At 41.1% G+C, this 16,820-nt stretch overlaps 1 protein-coding gene across 3 annotated transcripts; it reads left to right on the forward strand.

Moving 5' to 3' along the window:
* The first annotated feature begins 5,415 nt into the window (after positions 1-5,415).
* SP8 (Sp8 transcription factor) lies at positions 5,416-16,366 on the forward strand. 3 transcript variants are annotated; one of them, XM_088457346.1, is made up of 2 exons: positions 5,416-5,490; positions 13,096-16,366. In XM_088457346.1, exon 2 carries the CDS (start codon positions 13,129-13,131, stop codon positions 14,623-14,625), a length of 1,497 nt encoding a protein of 498 aa, XP_088313472.1. In that variant the 5' UTR covers positions 5,416-5,490; positions 13,096-13,128; the 3' UTR covers positions 14,626-16,366. The 3 variants fall into 3 exon arrangements, with proteins under 3 accessions (XP_088313472.1, XP_088313470.1, XP_088313471.1); XM_088457344.1 differs by lacking the exon at positions 5,416-5,490 and adding an exon at positions 11,571-11,591; XM_088457345.1 differs by lacking the exon at positions 5,416-5,490 and adding an exon at positions 11,604-11,952.
* The last annotated feature ends 454 nt before the right edge of the window (positions 16,367-16,820 follow it).

The following is a 16,820-nucleotide window of genomic DNA, read 5'->3' on the forward strand; positions in this document are numbered from 1 at the left end:
CCGGCTGTTGCGCTGTGTGTTCTCCCCTCCGCAATGCTGCTGCTGCTGCGGTGTAGCGTATCCCCTCTGTTCCCCGGTGACACTTGTAAGTGCTTCTTCAATTAACTGCACTTACAAGTGCCACCGGGTAAGGGAGGGGAGATGCTACCCGGCAGCAGCAGCAGCAGCTTTGCGGTGGGGGAGAACATAGTAAAGTTTTAAATTTAAGAAAGATAAATAAATCTTCAGCTGCCCCCTCTGCCTTGCCATACTGTCTGCTGCAGACCGGGCGGAAGGCCTGGGTCCGCAGCGGTAGCCTTTGACAGGCCGCAAGGTAAGGGGGGGGGGGGTTTGGACCGACACAGAATTACCGCAGCTTTAGTCAGTGCTGCGCATGCACCACTTTTTGTGAACGTAACAGCGTATGCACAGCACTGATTACAGCTGCAGTAAGTTACAGTGAATAGGGAAAGTATCTATTTTTTGAAATGCTGTTATTGCAAAAATTACTGCATTTTTTGGAATATATACTTATGGAGAGGAGGAATGATGAATTCCTACGGTAATTAGGTAGAACTCCATGCGAGTTCTAAACCTAATTACCTCCATCGATTTTTTTAGTTATGATGAATAGGCCCCTATATGATCTATTGTCCAATACATCATCCCAACGTGGATCAGAATGACATATTGTAGTGTGTATGCCCAAGTCACTGCTGCCTTTCATTGCATTGTCCCTTATGCTGTGCTGCACGTTAGATGGGACGATGCAATTAATGATGTACAGTGGAGTGTGTACCCACAACCGTACAACCACAAGATATATTGGACCAAGCTTTCCTCTGAAGACATCACTTGAACTGCCAGTGATCTACACGATGATTGCATAGTGTCTACAGGAGAAAGGATGAAATGGATACAATCCAACTTGATATATTGTGCCATTGCTTGGAAGATTGCATAGTGTGTATGCTCTATATCGTGTGTTCTGGGACTAATTTTAGTGAAATTGGAACTCCCATTGCATCATTTGCTACATCGTATAGTGTGTACCCAGCTTTAGTCTCTTTGTAATTGAGTAACCTATGGAAAATGCAGTCAAGAGACAAGTGAATGCCACCTGTCCCAGGACTCCTGCGACCCAGGCAGAGCATCCAAAAAAATTAACCCCCACAGCCAAGACTCATGTGTCTGAATGAAATTATTTGTATAGCACTTTATAGTGCTATTCAGTCAATTTTATACAGACACATGGCTAGAAGCAGTTGATTAATAAAAGATGCTACATTAATAAAGGATGTTAAAAAAAATGTTGAATTAAAAGAAAAAAATACTGTGCAACAGCAAAGACATATCTAACCAAGCACATTCTCATACACCATCTATATACATTACTTCTATCCATTATATTTTCAAAAACGTTGTGGCTCACACAAAGTTTGTGTACTGTACATACTGTATATGAAATTCATTTATGTTTCATATACAACTTATATACACAGGCTGAAGGCAATTTTATACAATATTTTTTATAATTTTGTGCCTTAATCTAAGTTTGTGTACATGGGAAGCAATCGGGAAGCCGACTGCCTAAATACCGGCAGCCGGCTTCCCGACTGTCTTATCCCGGCAAGGGTGAAATGCCGGGCGTCTAGATGTAGACGCCCGCATTTCCCCGACGCCGGGAGATCAGCGCCCGGCATCACGATCGTAGTGATGCCGGGCGCCGCGAGCAGACAGCCGCGGGGGGAGGGTTAGGTTTAGGGCTCCCGGGGAGACTTAGGGTTAGGCACCCCCCCGGGAGGGTTAGGGTTAGGCTAGGGGGAGGGAGGGTTAGGGTTAGGCACCCCCGGGGGGGGACTTAGGGTTAGGCACCCCCCCGGGGGACTTAGGTTTAGGCAGCGGGGAAGGGGGTGGTTAGAGTTAGGCACTTAGAGGGGGGATTAGGGTTAGGCACTTGGGGGGGAAGTTAGTGTTAGGCACCCCTAAGGAGGGTTAGGGTTAGGGGGGTTAGGTTAGTCTATACTTACCTATCCACGATCGGGATTTCCAGCGCTGTCGAGCTTCCGCTGCTTCGAACTCTGCTCCTGTCGGGCTGCCGCTGACGGGAATCGAACCGCCGGCCATGCGGTCGGTGGTATTTCATACCCATTCCGTGTACATTGAGTCATCAAAAAACAATGGTGTCACTATCTCAGTCATGCTAAAAAAAAATCCGTATTTCGGTATATTTGGCTATGGGAAAATCAACCTGTACCAACAAATCAAAGTAGGAATAAAAATATGCACTAAAAATGCCAATTCAGGACCCTACTGGTGAAAATAGTGTCACCCCACACTAAAACATAAATCAACAATCACCAATAGGTCCACAGGTGCTGATCACAAAGATTAAGCAGATGGAAAGTTCTTGGTTTTGACTGTCCATGTGTCTTATTCTTAGGGATCATGAGATACCATCCACATTTTACCCGGAAATAGATGAAGAAAACGAGACAATATAGTGTAATACTGCCACATCAAGGTATATTATACATTTGTAAACAGAATAAACTCATACAAAAACAATGTCTACCAGAATGAGTAGACAATATTCACATGAGGGTAGACAATTGTGTCTGTCCTGATAACCAACCTGCTGTTCTTCCTATCCCTTTTGTCCTCCAATTTCCATCAATAGATATGATCAACATGGAAAGGAGACTCAAGATAGTGTAACACAGCAACAGTAACAAACATAATAGTCCGTTATTTGAGGGAGCTGGCGCTATTCTGGTGAGATTAGATTTAAAATGCCAATTATTTAAACTCATTGCCACTTTAAGTCTAGTGAATATCTCGCCAAAGTCGTGCCGGCTCCCGCAAATCGTAGTATATTACACTTGGCCCTACATCACAGTGCTAAAGTAATGCTGCCCAGTATTTGCATACTATATGCAAGACTAGGCAGTATTTTCCCTGGATATAAAAATCTGCATTTGCACACCTTGCATCGTTATATGGTTGCTCTGCTGCAAATCTGGCCCCTTTAGCTGATTTGTTCTTAGCCCTTAATGAAGCCCAAAAACAGCTTTTGGATTGTACAATAAGTGAAAAGTATTTGATATGAAGTCCTGTAGTTACACATACAAAATCTGCAATCTGCTAAATGGTAATGCAGAGGCAAATTTGTGGATTATACCTGGGGAGAGCTATTAAGATCATTCCAATGTAAAAGGATATTAGAGCTTCTAAGCTATACATTTGAAAATATAAAACAGCCTCAGGAGATTACAAAGCAACTATATCCTTTCACTTACATCAGTAACAAGGCATCTATTCCATGGGAAGCAGACCCACTTTTGCATTCATTAAAAATGGTCCATTTGTATTTGGCATTGGGAAATACATTTTTTATAACTTATATAGTATTGCAAAGCCAGGCATGTGCAGATGCGTCCAGTTACATTGTGGCTGATCACACCACAAACGTGCGCATGCATTGCACCATATGATTAAATGCGCCTGCACACGCTCCGCTATGGCACGCACTGTGACCGCACCATGCAATCCTATGGAGGTGCGTCCACATATGCAATGCGCATATCCGCTCTCAAGTGCGCATCTCAACTTATGCGTGGTGCGATTCGCCTAGCCAGCGGCAACAATATAGCTGGGCATTTCTGTATGTGATCTCAGCAATTATAATAGATTTGCAAATGCCCCCACCTTCATCATAATGGATAGCATCTTCAACTTGGGAAGTAAAAAACAAAAACAAGGCATTTCCACTATTACCCCACATGTGATGTATATAAACCCCACTGCACACATTACAATATTAAATGGAGAAGAGGTAAATAAGGTGGTGTAATAAATACACAAAAACATGTAATGTACTAATGGAGAGTGGGTCATGAGTTGCATTAGAACAAATATATATATATATATATATATATATATATATATACATATATATATATATATATATATATATAATCCACTATACACAAGGAAGAGAATTGAATACACAACATGAAAACATGAAATGACTACAAGAAATAACTTTGACACAGAAGACGAGAGGACCATGCTTGCTAGAGTATATATTTATGTGAATATCATCTCTTTATCTTTTCTCATATATAGAGTAATCTTGTTTGTTTATAACTTTTGGAGCCCGTGTCCCTGCATGTCCCGAATGATACATCCGGCGCTAAATTCGCATTTTGCAATGCAATCATGGGCGCTACTGTCATGCCCTAATTGCATTGCAAATGCAATCATTAATGAAAGGGGGCCTTATTATTGTTAAACACATTCTAATCCTTATTCATAAAAAGCAGGCATATTTTAACAAAATTAGGTTTAATAGCAGCATATGATCATCCTAATAAAAGAGTAAAGGGGCAGCAAGTCCCCATTATTTGCTAGACTAAAGGTGCCCATACATCTGCGATGGATTATTGCGATGTAGCAATGCGATCAGAAATGCTGATCTGCCAGGTGGAAACGCCGACCGCCCACCATCTATGTTCAGCAATCCGTTGCAGGATTGCTGAAATTTTACATGTTAAATGTTCCTGATTAGACAATCACGATAATTTTTTGATTGCGATCGTCAAATGGGGAAATCCAACATGTTTTATTTCTGCGATCCGACGATGCCAGTTTGCAGCATCACAGGATCGTGCAATCCGTCGCAGATGTAGGAACACCTTTACACACCAACACCACCACCCCCCCCCCCTTTTACATACTCTTGATCTTTCATTCTAAATTTTATCCTGGTTAATTCTACAATAATTGTAATTTTATTTATATATCTGTTCCTAAATGCACCCCCAGCTTTCTGTAGCACTACATGAATAACATGCACAAACGATCAGCCTTACAATGGACTAATATTGTTTTGGCCAATACCTTGTTAATATGCAGAGAGTTCCACAAATAATATCCAGCCTTGCTTGCAGTGTAGCATGGCCGCAATAGGATGGGGTCTGATAAATAGGATTGTATTATGACAACAGGGTTGTGTGCCAGATGAACACTAACATCCAGCAAAACAGCTGCACATCTCCACCAGCCTCACATTCACCAGTAATAGCTACATTCTAAAACTTCACTTTGGAATATTCTGCCATTTATTCCAAGGCAAAATATGCTCAACAGATGATAGTAAAAATGCAGCCAGAAATCTACTCCAGCTATTGAAACTGCCAAATGTGACATAAAGCTGCATTGTAACAATCATCTGGAAAGCAGGTTTAGCCATTGAAGTATCTATGTGTTAATTACTGTGATCTGGAAGAGCTGTGTGTCTGTCTGACTATGTAAATGCTGCTGGGGCTGAATCCCAGCCAGGGGTGTCATAGCCCGGTCCACTCCCCCTGTTTATGCCGAGACATCATTGTGCAAGGCTGGTGCCTTCTGCAGCCGCACGTCCTGGGCTCCTTACAAAATTATTCGCATTATGTATGCTACATTGAGCCATCTAATTTCTTCCTGAGACTCAGCTAATTGCTCTGGCAGGTAATTAGGACTGGTTTATAAAGCAAGAGCAAAGGAATTTTTTTCCCTTTTGCCCCTTAGATCTGTTAAATGTATTCTTTCAAATGTGTTCGATAGGTGGAATATTATTTAGGTAGGAAGTGTCTGTGTGTGTGTCTTATTAGATAGATAGATAGATAGATAGATAGATAGATAGATTAGATATATAGGTAGATAGAAAGAAAGATAGATTATAGATAGATAGATAGATAGATAGATAGATAGATAGATAGATACTATCTATCTATAATCTGTATATCTATCTATCTATCTATAATCTATCTTTCTTTCTATCTATCTACCTATCTACCTATATATCTATAATCTGTATATATCTATCTATCTGTCTGTCTATCTATATATCTATAATCTATCTATCTACCTATATATCTATAATCAATCTATGTAGCTATCTATCTATATATCTATAATCTGTCTATCTATCTATGTATCTATCTATCTACCTATATATCTATAATCTGTCTATCTATCTGTCTGTCTATCTATAAATCTATAATCTATCTACCTATCTATCATCTATCTACCTACCTATATATCTATAATCTATCTTTCTACCTATATATCTATAATCTATCTACCTATATATCTATAATCTATATATCTATCTATATTACAGAACAAAAAAATATGTAAATCAATTACTGCACTGACCCTGGCCACAGATAGTCTAGAACTTCAACTTTCGTTTAGTAGAGACAACTGATATGTCAACACTATCGCAATAATGTCACAATTATCCATAGAAGACGAACACCTATATGTGTAGTAGGCTCATGCATAGAATCCCCAGGCCCCCTTAGGCCCCCCAAAGGAGGCGGCTTTGCATTATACAGGTGGGATAGAAGGAGAGTTGCTGAGCACATTGTCTGCTTTTCCCCACAAAAATCCCTTCTCCCATCAATGACAACCGTGTACTTAGCTTTGTTAGAAAGCTCCGCATTCCCATTTACCACGAAACTGGTGTGTGATTGGTAATGATCAACTTTCCTTATTGTATAATAATACCCTAATTTCTGCTGCTGCCCCTATAAAGTGCGATGTTGGACTTTTTGAGCATACAGTATGTGTGCTTAAAGCTGCAGACCCAGAACAGCTCCTAGATTACTTCTAATTAAGCACAATTCCCAAAGCAACATTTATCTTCCAAACTGCGATTACAATTGTCATCCGTCTGGGGGAGACGCTGTGTAATCTGGATACATCCCCACCCCTGTAAGAGGAGCATGAACAGAAATCAATACAGGGCAGGGTGGAAATGCACTTTATTTATTTATTTACATAAACCTGGACCAGTGAGAAAGTGACAGATAATGTTACAAGAGCATCCTTTCCATCTTTAGGAGTAAAAACAATAAATAGAAGACAGCGATTTCTATATCCCTAATATCTGAGTTTATGGCAGAGGAATTTATACTCTTCATCTTTTTATTGACTTACCTGATCAGGTTCCAGCCACATGATTTGTAGGGTTATAAGTGTATAGGAGAGACTTTATTTAATCTTACTAAATGCACATACTTAATTTAGTAAGTGCCTACACATATATTATGTATATGTATAATAAGGCACATGTGCTCAATATTAGTCATTGTGAGGAGTGTGTGGCGGCTGGGTCTCTGGCACCAATATTCTGCGGCTGTTAAACTGAGTCCTGATTAAATCAGATGCTGCTTCCCATGTAACTCTGTTAAAGCCACAAAACACACACACACACACACACACATATATATTAATTTGTATGTATATATATATATATATATATATATATATATATATATATACAGATTTGCATATATATTCGTGTAGAAATATATATATATATATATATATATATATATATATATATATATATATATATATATATAATATATAAATATATATATACATTTCTGTGTGAATAGATAAAGAGATAAAGAGAGAGAGATTGATATATATCAGATAGATAAGTAGATATAAGATAGATAGATAGATAGATAGATAGTACTGAAGGACTGGTTACAGTGGGTAAAACAACTGGTGCTTTAATCAGCGTTTCGGGGTCCAGCACCCCTTCATCCTTATTAATTAAACACGAGGCTGCCGAGCTGGAGCACTGTACATACGCCAGCGCTGTGTCATGTTTTGGGATAAGGAATTTACTGATAAATTATTCATGTGTTTGTGGAGAAATAAGATTTCGTTGTGGAAACAAAGTTATCTGTATCACACAATTATGTACATAAACTATTGCAAATATAGCACATGTGAAAACATTCATAAACATCTCATTAAACTATATAGATTTGTCATTTGGTGATATGTGTGTATGTGTTATGTATGTATAAATATACAGTATAAATCTATATATACATTATAATAGATAGATATGTGTGTATGTATAAATATCCAGTATAAATCTACGATAGATAGATAGATAGATAGATAGATAGATAGATAGATAGATAGATTCCCCAGCTCTGAATGTCACATCCATGTATACACAGATTGTTAGTCATTGCATTGTTACATTGCGGGAAAGATATTTTCTCACCCTCCCCTCTAAAAATAGGAGATCGCTGGGCATGTTACAGGGCTACTAGAAGCAAACAAGTCACTTCTTTGAAGGTTGTTTGCAGGATGTAAATTAGGTCCCAAAAGCTGTTGTCCAAATCGAAGAAACAGAGAAATTAATCTGGAATACTATCCATCATCGCCTGTAATAAAGGAAGCGACGTAGATGAGACAGATGATATGATTAAGGAGCTGTGGTCGTTTTAATTAACTTTTTGCTGTCCTGTAATGATCAAACTGGTCAACAGACCCGGTCAATAAGCATGTTAATATCAAACAAATAAAACCGGGGATGATTAAAAACCTCCTGGTTTATTAAATTTGAAATTCAAATGAAATTTATGCCGCGGATGCTGTCGGAATGCTAATAGCATCTGCCGGCATTAGGGGAATCACACAGGTTTTACCGCAACACCGTGCAGCCACAGAGGGGGCAAAGTTTTACTGCTTGGAAGATATTTATTTTATTTATTTATAAACATAAGAAAAATAACACCACATGTTCACCCAATAGACTTTATGTAATTATTTTTCATATATATATATATATCTGTGTGCAGATATTTATTTGTAGTAAACAATATACAATTCTCACTTGTTTTGTGTTCTCTAAAGTTTTTGTATATTATAGTGTTTGTGTGTGTGTGTATATATTTATATATATATATATATATATATATATATATATATATATATATACGGGCGATATGGTTAATTCTTAATAGAGCAGTGCATGGGGCCTTTCCTGCAGCCATCAAAATAAATGATTATAGGTAACATTGTCAACTGAGTTTGTTGCATAAATTAATTTTTAGATTAAAAAAATGAGTAAAGAAATAATTACATGTATTACATTTGATAGGAATACATGAAAGAGGCATACAGTAAATGGAAATTTATCTAAATAAAAAAATATCCATAGAAAACCATAGGACACTACTGCTAACTACTCTCCGAATATATACATGTATATAAGGTTTATATGCGTGAGAGTAAAAATATTATTATTTGCAGTAATAACCCCTTAACAACCAGAGTTCTTCCCATCACACCCCCAGGCATTGGATGGGTTAAGTTCCCAATTTAAACAAGTGTGCATTAGATCCTGGAAATGAATATCATTACAGGAGCAGAGTAAAGCAATGAAGTTAATTCTTTTTTATTTGTTAAACGGAGTTCCCTCCTTGTCCCACCCCTCCCTCCCCTTGGGCCGGGCTGGCACGCCTTCTCACCAGGCTAAAATCATTCAGAGGATCTGGGAGAGATAAACACGACGTTTATGTTCCCCGTCACCCATCACAGAGGGGAAGCAGTTCATTAATACACTTCCCTGCATAGGATCACAGTACAGGTATCACCCTGTCATCAGTACATATCATGTCCGGCCATACATCGACCCCCAGCAGCGGGAACATGTGAGGAGGCACTGATACTGATAATACTAGCGTGTACAGTGTGCCTGTAATAATAATACCCAGAGTGTACAGTGTGCCTGTAATAATAATACCCAGAGTGTACAATGTGCTTGTAATAATAATACCCAGAGTGTACAGTGTGCCTGTAATAATGATAATACCCAGAGTGTACAGTGTGCCTGTAATAATGATACCCAGAGTGTACAGTGTGCCTGTAATAATGATACCCAGAGTGTACGGTGGGCTTGTAATAATGATACCCAGATTGTACAGTATGCCTGTAATAATGATACCCAGAGTGTACACTGTGCCTGTAATAATAGTACCCAGAGTGTACAGTGTGCCTATAATAATGATAATACCCAGAGTGTCCAGTGTGCCTGTAATAATAATACCCAGCGTGTCCAGTGTGCCTGTAATAATAATAATAATACCCAGAGTGTACAGTGTGCCTGTAATAATGATAATACCCAGAGTGTACAGTGTGCCTATAATAATGATACCCAGAGTGTCCAGTGTGCCTGTAATAATGATACCCAGAGTGTCCAGTGTGCCTGTAATAATAATAATACCCAGAGTGTACAGTATGCCTGTAATAATAATAATAATAATACCCAGAGTGTACAGTATGCCTGTAATAATAATAATAATACCCAGAGTGTACAGTGTGCCTATAATAATGATACCCAGAGTGTACAGTGTGCCTGTAATAATGATAATACTCAGAGCGTACAGTATGCCTGTAATAATAATACCCAGATTGTACAGTGTGCCTGTAATAATAATATCCAGATTGTACAGCATGCCTGTAATAATAATACCCAGAGTGTACAATGTGCCTGTAATAATAATATCCAGAGTGTACAGTGTGCCTGTAATAATGATACCCAGAGTGTACAGTGTGCCTGTAATAATAGTACCCAGAGTGTACAGTGTGCCTGTAATAATGATACCCAGAGTGTACAGTGTGCCTGTAATAATAATAATACCCAGAGTGTATAGTGTGCCTGTAATAATAATAATAATACTAATAATACTACTACTACTACTACTACTAATAATAATAATAATAATAATACAGTGTGCCTGTAATAATACCCAGAGTGGACAATGTGCGTCTAATAAGGATAATACCCAGAGTGTACAGTGTGCCTGTAATAATGATAATACCCGGAGTGTACAGTGTGCCTGTAATAATGATAATACCCGGAGTGTACAGTATGCCTGTAATAAGGATAATACCCATAGTGTGCAATGTGCCTGTAAAATAATAATACCCAGAGTGTACAGTGTGCCTGTAATAATAACACCAACTAGATAGATTGATAGATAGATAGATAGAGCAACCGGAGGCTCTAAAGTTGCTTGGGGAACTATAAGTCCCAGTATGCTCTGCCAGCCTCTTTTGTAGTTCCACAGCATCAGGAGAGCCACAGATCGCTTTACCTCTGCAGAATAGTTTTCAGTGCACTTAACACCTTCAATGCCAGTAAATGTGTCCCGTCTTCCCTGGCGCTCATCTGTCACAAGCTTTGTGCAAACGAGTTTCTGGAAAAGGAAAGAGCCTATTGTATGTTCAAAGAAACTTTATCACAGCGCACTCCACCTCGGGTACAGTGCGCAGGGAGTCAGGGTATGTGTCAGGCTGTCACTCCCCATTGGGTGCACGGCTGTAACTTCAGCTCAGAGGCAGACGGATAGAGGGAGCTGCAGCAGAACAGACTGATGAGCGGCGTCACACTGCTGTGTACAATAACCGGGGAGTGGGGGGGCGGCAGGGGGGACGCCGGGGATATGTCATTGTATTGCTTCCCCTCCTTCCTGCTTCAAGCCCCCCCTGCCGGAGAGAGAGAGATGGGGGGGTGACAGGAGCTGGGTGACCTCGCTCAGCAGAGGGTCTGTGGGACCCAGCGGCGCTTGTGATTGGCTGCTGGGGGCTCAGCGGTACTTCAAAGCCAGAGAGGAGCTACAATTGTGCCGGGATGGGCGGACCTGCTCATTGTATTGCACACCTCTAAAAAAACACTGCTCTGATTTATACCTATAAAACTGATCCTCTGAGGAGGGCACTGTGTGATGGCAACTTCTCTACTAGGGGTGAGTCTAAGGATTTTCTTGCTGCTTTAATTAGTTCTTTTATTCTGCATTTTTTTTTAACTGCCTAGTGGAGGGGTTAAAATAGCCCTGGTCCAGACAAGGGGCTATCAGTCTCCTATTGAGTCCTATAGTACGAGGGAGTGGAGAGTGAGAGAAAAAGAGAGAGAGAGAGAGGAGGAAGGAACTGGAAGGGGGCAGAGTCACTGGGAGTGAGGATAAGGTACTGAGGGCATTGGGAGCAGCCACCTTACAGCACGTTCCTGAGGAGAGCTGGCTTCTTACATGACTACTGCAGCAGCAAACACATCCTAACACATACCGGCTGCCCTGTGTAATAACTCTCAGCCCTCTTCTCTGCAAGGTACGTCTACATGCTCTCTTATCTTCTGTATCTTTATTATATACACTGCTACTTTCTATTTTATTGCTGTTTTATACAATTCCATCTCTGGCCCAAGAGGTTGCAGATGTCCTACGTACATTTTTGTAGGACTCATTGCAATTGCTTTTACAGCTATTTGGGGGGTGTATTATTCCCTATTCATCATTTCTTTGTTTATTTATATATTTATTTGGAATGTTCGGAACTTTGAAACAGCTGGTTCTGGAAAATAGGTTTCACTTGGAACAAAGTTTGCGATCTCGGAACAGAAATAAATTAATGTGAATGGAGAAATATTATCTGTAAAGCGCTACATGTGTGCGCTATATAAATAACTGGTAATAAATAAATAAATAATGTAGCGTGTAAGGAGATATTTTATTTACAAAACAAGAGATTGTTTTTCTTGTATCAAGTAATTTTAATAGTTGTTGTCCATGAGTATTATCCCGTACAAAACTCACCTGTGTAAGGGCTGTGTCCTTTTTATTGATAGATAATAATAGCAATAATTAATAATTGAGCAATCGATATAATAAAATTGCGGTTTTTTTTTTAAAAAATGCAATCCTTTTCCAGTGAAATGCAATCCTTTTCCAGTGAAATGCAATCCTTTTGAAATATCTGACTTACCAAGAGTCTAACGTCTACTAACTGTTGCATTGAAAAGTTAAGTTTTCCTTAGTGAAACATTGATCGACATGTAAGTTATATGCATTATTTATCCTAGACACGATATTATATACATTATTCTAGACAAAATTTTATATACATTATTCTAGATACAATATTGTCACATTATTCTAGCCGCAGTATAACAGAATGTTGTTATAGCAATAGCAATAATAATAATAATAATAATAATAATAAATAATGATAATAATCTGTACAATATTATATAAAACATTATTTTAGACACAGGATACAGTAGTTCATTATTGTAGAATCAATATTATATACAATATTATTCTACACACAATATTATATACAGCATTATTACAGACACAGTGTGTATATATATAAACACTAACAGCATTACTATTATTCATCATGTAACTCTCCAGCCTGTGATGTGACCTCTGCCACTGACCGTGTCCTCCCCTCTCTCTCTCTCTGCCCCAGGAAGAGCCCCGGCTGGGACCCACTCCCCTGGCCATGCTGGCCGCCACCTGCAACAAGATCGGCAGCCCAAGCCCGTCCCCGTCCTCCCTGTCAGACAGCTCCGGCTCCTTCGGGAAAGGATTCCACCCCTGGAAGCGCTCATCGTCCGCCTCCTCCTCCGGCAGCTGCACCCTGGGCTCCGGTTCCCTCTCCGGCTTCGGGGGCTCCTCGCACCGGGTGAGCTCCTCTTCCTCCAGCGCAGCAGCGGCTGCGGCGGCTGCTGCTGCCGCTGCGGCGGCCGCTGCCCTGGTCTCCGACTCGTTCAGCTGCGGGGGGTCCCCGGGCTCCAGCGCCTTCTCCCTGACCTCCTCCGGCGGAGGAGGCGGAGGGGGAGCATGCAGCGGGTCGGTCTCAGCAGCCTCCCCGTTCGCTAACGAGTACTCGGTGTTCCCGGTGAGCGGGGGGTCCCAGGAGGCGGCGGCAGCTGCAGCGGCAGCAGCAGCAGCGGCGGCCGCCTCCCACCACCAGCCGGTCTTCCTGTCCAAGGTGCACGCCTCGGTGGACGGGCTGCAGAGCATCTACCCCCGGGTGGGCATGGCGCACCCCTACGAGTCGTGGTTCAAGCCCTCGCACGGCGGGGAGGTCGGAGCTGCAGCCGCAGGAAGCGCCTCCAGCTGGTGGGAAGTCGGGGCTGGCTGGATAGACGTGCAGAGCCCCGGAGCCGGAGCGGCGCTGCACCCGGGCACCCTGCAGAGCTCCCTGCACTCCCCGCTGGGCGGATACGGCTCCGATTACACAGCCGCTGGATTTGGACATTTCACCACCGGGGGAGGCGGAGGAGCCGGTGGCGGCGGAGGAGCCGGGGGTGGCGGCGGCGGTGCTGGAGGGACCCCTGGGGGACACTTACTAAGCCCTGCAGGGCAGCACCTGATGGACGGATTTAAGCCAGTCATAGGCCCCGGGAGCTACCCTGACCCGTCCTCTTCCCCCTTGTCTGCCAGCTCCATGCTGGCCCCCACTGGCCCATTAGGGGGCTCCCCCCGCTCCTCTGCCCGCCGATACTCAGGAAGAGCAACCTGTGACTGCCCCAACTGCCAGGAAGCGGAGCGACTTGGTCCCGCGGGGGCCAGCCTGCGGAGGAAAGGGCTGCACAGCTGCCACATCCCGGGCTGCGGCAAGGTGTACGGCAAGACCTCGCACCTCAAGGCGCACCTGCGCTGGCACACAGGGGAGAGGCCCTTCGTCTGCAACTGGCTCTTCTGCGGCAAGAGGTTTACGCGCTCCGACGAGCTTCAGCGGCATCTGCGCACCCACACCGGGGAGAAGCGCTTCGCCTGCCCAGTCTGCAACAAGCGCTTCATGCGGAGCGACCACCTCAGCAAGCATGTCAAGACACACAGCGTGGGGGCCGGCGGCGGAGCGGGCAGCGGGGGCCCAGGCAGCGGGGGCAAGAAGGGCAGCGACACCGACAGTGAGCACAGTCCCTCGGCCAGCCCGCACTGCCATTCTCCGGAGCTGCTGCACCCCACGGACAGGAACGGTCTAGACTAAAGTGAGAGGTATGGACCATCTTCCCCCTTCCCCAATCCTGCAATACAAAGTAGTACCAGTCTCTGTGCCCCCTGTAACTAAGGACATGGACATTGCATTGTGCCCTGGACACTGGCAAGGCTCACTCACACTTCAGTTATCTTCTATTACTGGGGACACCATTCACCATCACAAGGAATTGTCTATAAAGAGGAGATAAATCCAGCAGCAAATTGCCCCTACCCCTGGAAGTGCTGGAATAAATGTTTCCAAGGACCCAATACCAGGAGTTGAACTTGTGAGACCCAGTAACTGCAGCCCCTTGTCACATTTGCAATGTCAGGGGCTGAGTCCTGAATGTTTCCAGGCTTCACGGTTCCCTTTTGAATGTAGTCTTGAAATTATGTTATTAAGGGTTTTTATTGTACAGTACTCTTGAAATTTATCATCCAGGATTGTATTCCTCTTTCCCTCCCCTACTCCAGGCCTCACTACACACATGTCCTGTTCAATACACTGTGTACAAATGGAGCAACAACTTCACCACTCAGAAACTTTTGCAAGCTGCTGCCTGTATTAGTGGGTTTAACTATACATTGGGATGTTTCAGAAGCAAACAGGTAATCACGTGACCTATTCACTGGAATCTGCTCGTGAATGTTGGTATGTTAGTTTTCTTGCTTTACACTGATACATATGAACACTTTAACCATTTCATGAGAACTGGATATGTATCAAAAAGCTAACTGATAACTTAAGTGATCACCAACTGGTAGCAAGGCCAAATTCGGCAGTTGTGTCAGCATATTCATGTATAGGGCAATCCCTCTAATCTCCCAGTCTATTTATATGTTTCAAAAAAGTATGCATACTTATTTTATTTGTTATAATTCGTGTCTTTGTACATCTCTGGAAGATCTATTTCAATCTATTACCTTTCAGTCCTAAACTCTGGCCCTTCAAACCCCTTATAGAAATATTACCACTTTGTGCAAACTCTTGGCCAAAAGCTCACACTCTAAATAAATGATATCCCTAGAAACAGCCCTTGTAACTAGAGAAACTCACAGGGGTTAAGAGCAACTTCACTAATAGGAAGAGAGAGGGACTGAACAAGAGTACTGAAGTCAATTTTGTATAGTATTTTTCTTGTATATTAATTACAGTAAATATTTGAAAATATATAGAAGTACAAATGAATTTTTGTCACAACAAAATACTGGGTTTACGTCGCAGATCACTGCAGTCTTGTTATCAATATTATTATTATTATTATTATTATTATTATTATTTTGTTTCTTGAAGTGTACATCGGACAGAAAATGCACTTTGAGGACCTAGTTTTTGCTTGAATATGACTTTAGATAGATATGAACTGTACCTAAACTGACACTATTTCATGAATGTTGAAAGACATTTAATTTATCTGAGCATGTACTTTTGCTGGCAGTTCAGATATAGCTAAAAGTGAGAGTCCTTTATTTCAGTACCAGTGGGTTAGGTACAAAAAAAACCTCATGTTTTAAAAAAAATTGTCAGAGTGAAACTGAACTGTCGTTGGCCTGCTATATTCTGTACTTAAAATAATAATAATAAAAAAAATCACCCAAGACCTAAATGACAACACTACATCCATAGTTTGCAAGTATTGCAGACTGTACTTCTTGTTGTAATGTTGAAATAATTTGAATATTTCACATTGAAATGGAATAAAAAAACTTTCACTGGGGCGTTTTAGATTGCATTATAAATGCATGAGATGTAATTGGTTTTATTTGTAATATTTTAAATAATGGTATTAATAAACTCTGAAAAAAAATCGAAACGTATCATTATGATTGTGTTTATTTTCCTCCTTATGTCTATTTTTTTGCTTATATATTACTTGTGAGTCTGTATTATTATTATTATTATTATTATTATTATTATTAATTATCCTATTACAAAAAAACTTTTAAACAAAATAAATAGTATAATTTGAACCTGAGGCTATTTGTTGTACTTATGATGTAAATATACTGTGTGTATATACAGTAATAATATATATGTAAGAAGACATATGTTCATATTAACTAAAGTTTGATCCTCGCCATTTAAGCTCTATTAGACACTGACGATGGATTAGTACATTACACTCATTACATATAGACAGGTGGCAGACACCGAGCCCCTAACAGAGATTATATTTGATATATGTTTGCCATAATCTCTTTACA

This window comes from Taudactylus pleione, unplaced genomic scaffold, assembly GCF_031769625.1.
Source record: "Taudactylus pleione unplaced genomic scaffold, aTauple2 ptg000758l, whole genome shotgun sequence".
In the NCBI taxonomy this organism is placed as follows: domain Eukaryota; kingdom Metazoa; phylum Chordata; class Amphibia; order Anura; family Myobatrachidae; genus Taudactylus; species Taudactylus pleione.

Excerpts from the sequence above, each read along its gene's own strand:
- SP8 (XM_088457344.1), top strand. The coding sequence starts at position 11,571 with ATGGCAACTTCTCTACTAGGG. Across the intron at positions 11,592-13,095 it reads TGGCAACTTCTCTACTAGGG|GAAGAGCCCCGGCTGGGACC; the intron begins GTGAGTCTAAGG and ends TCTCTGCCCCAG.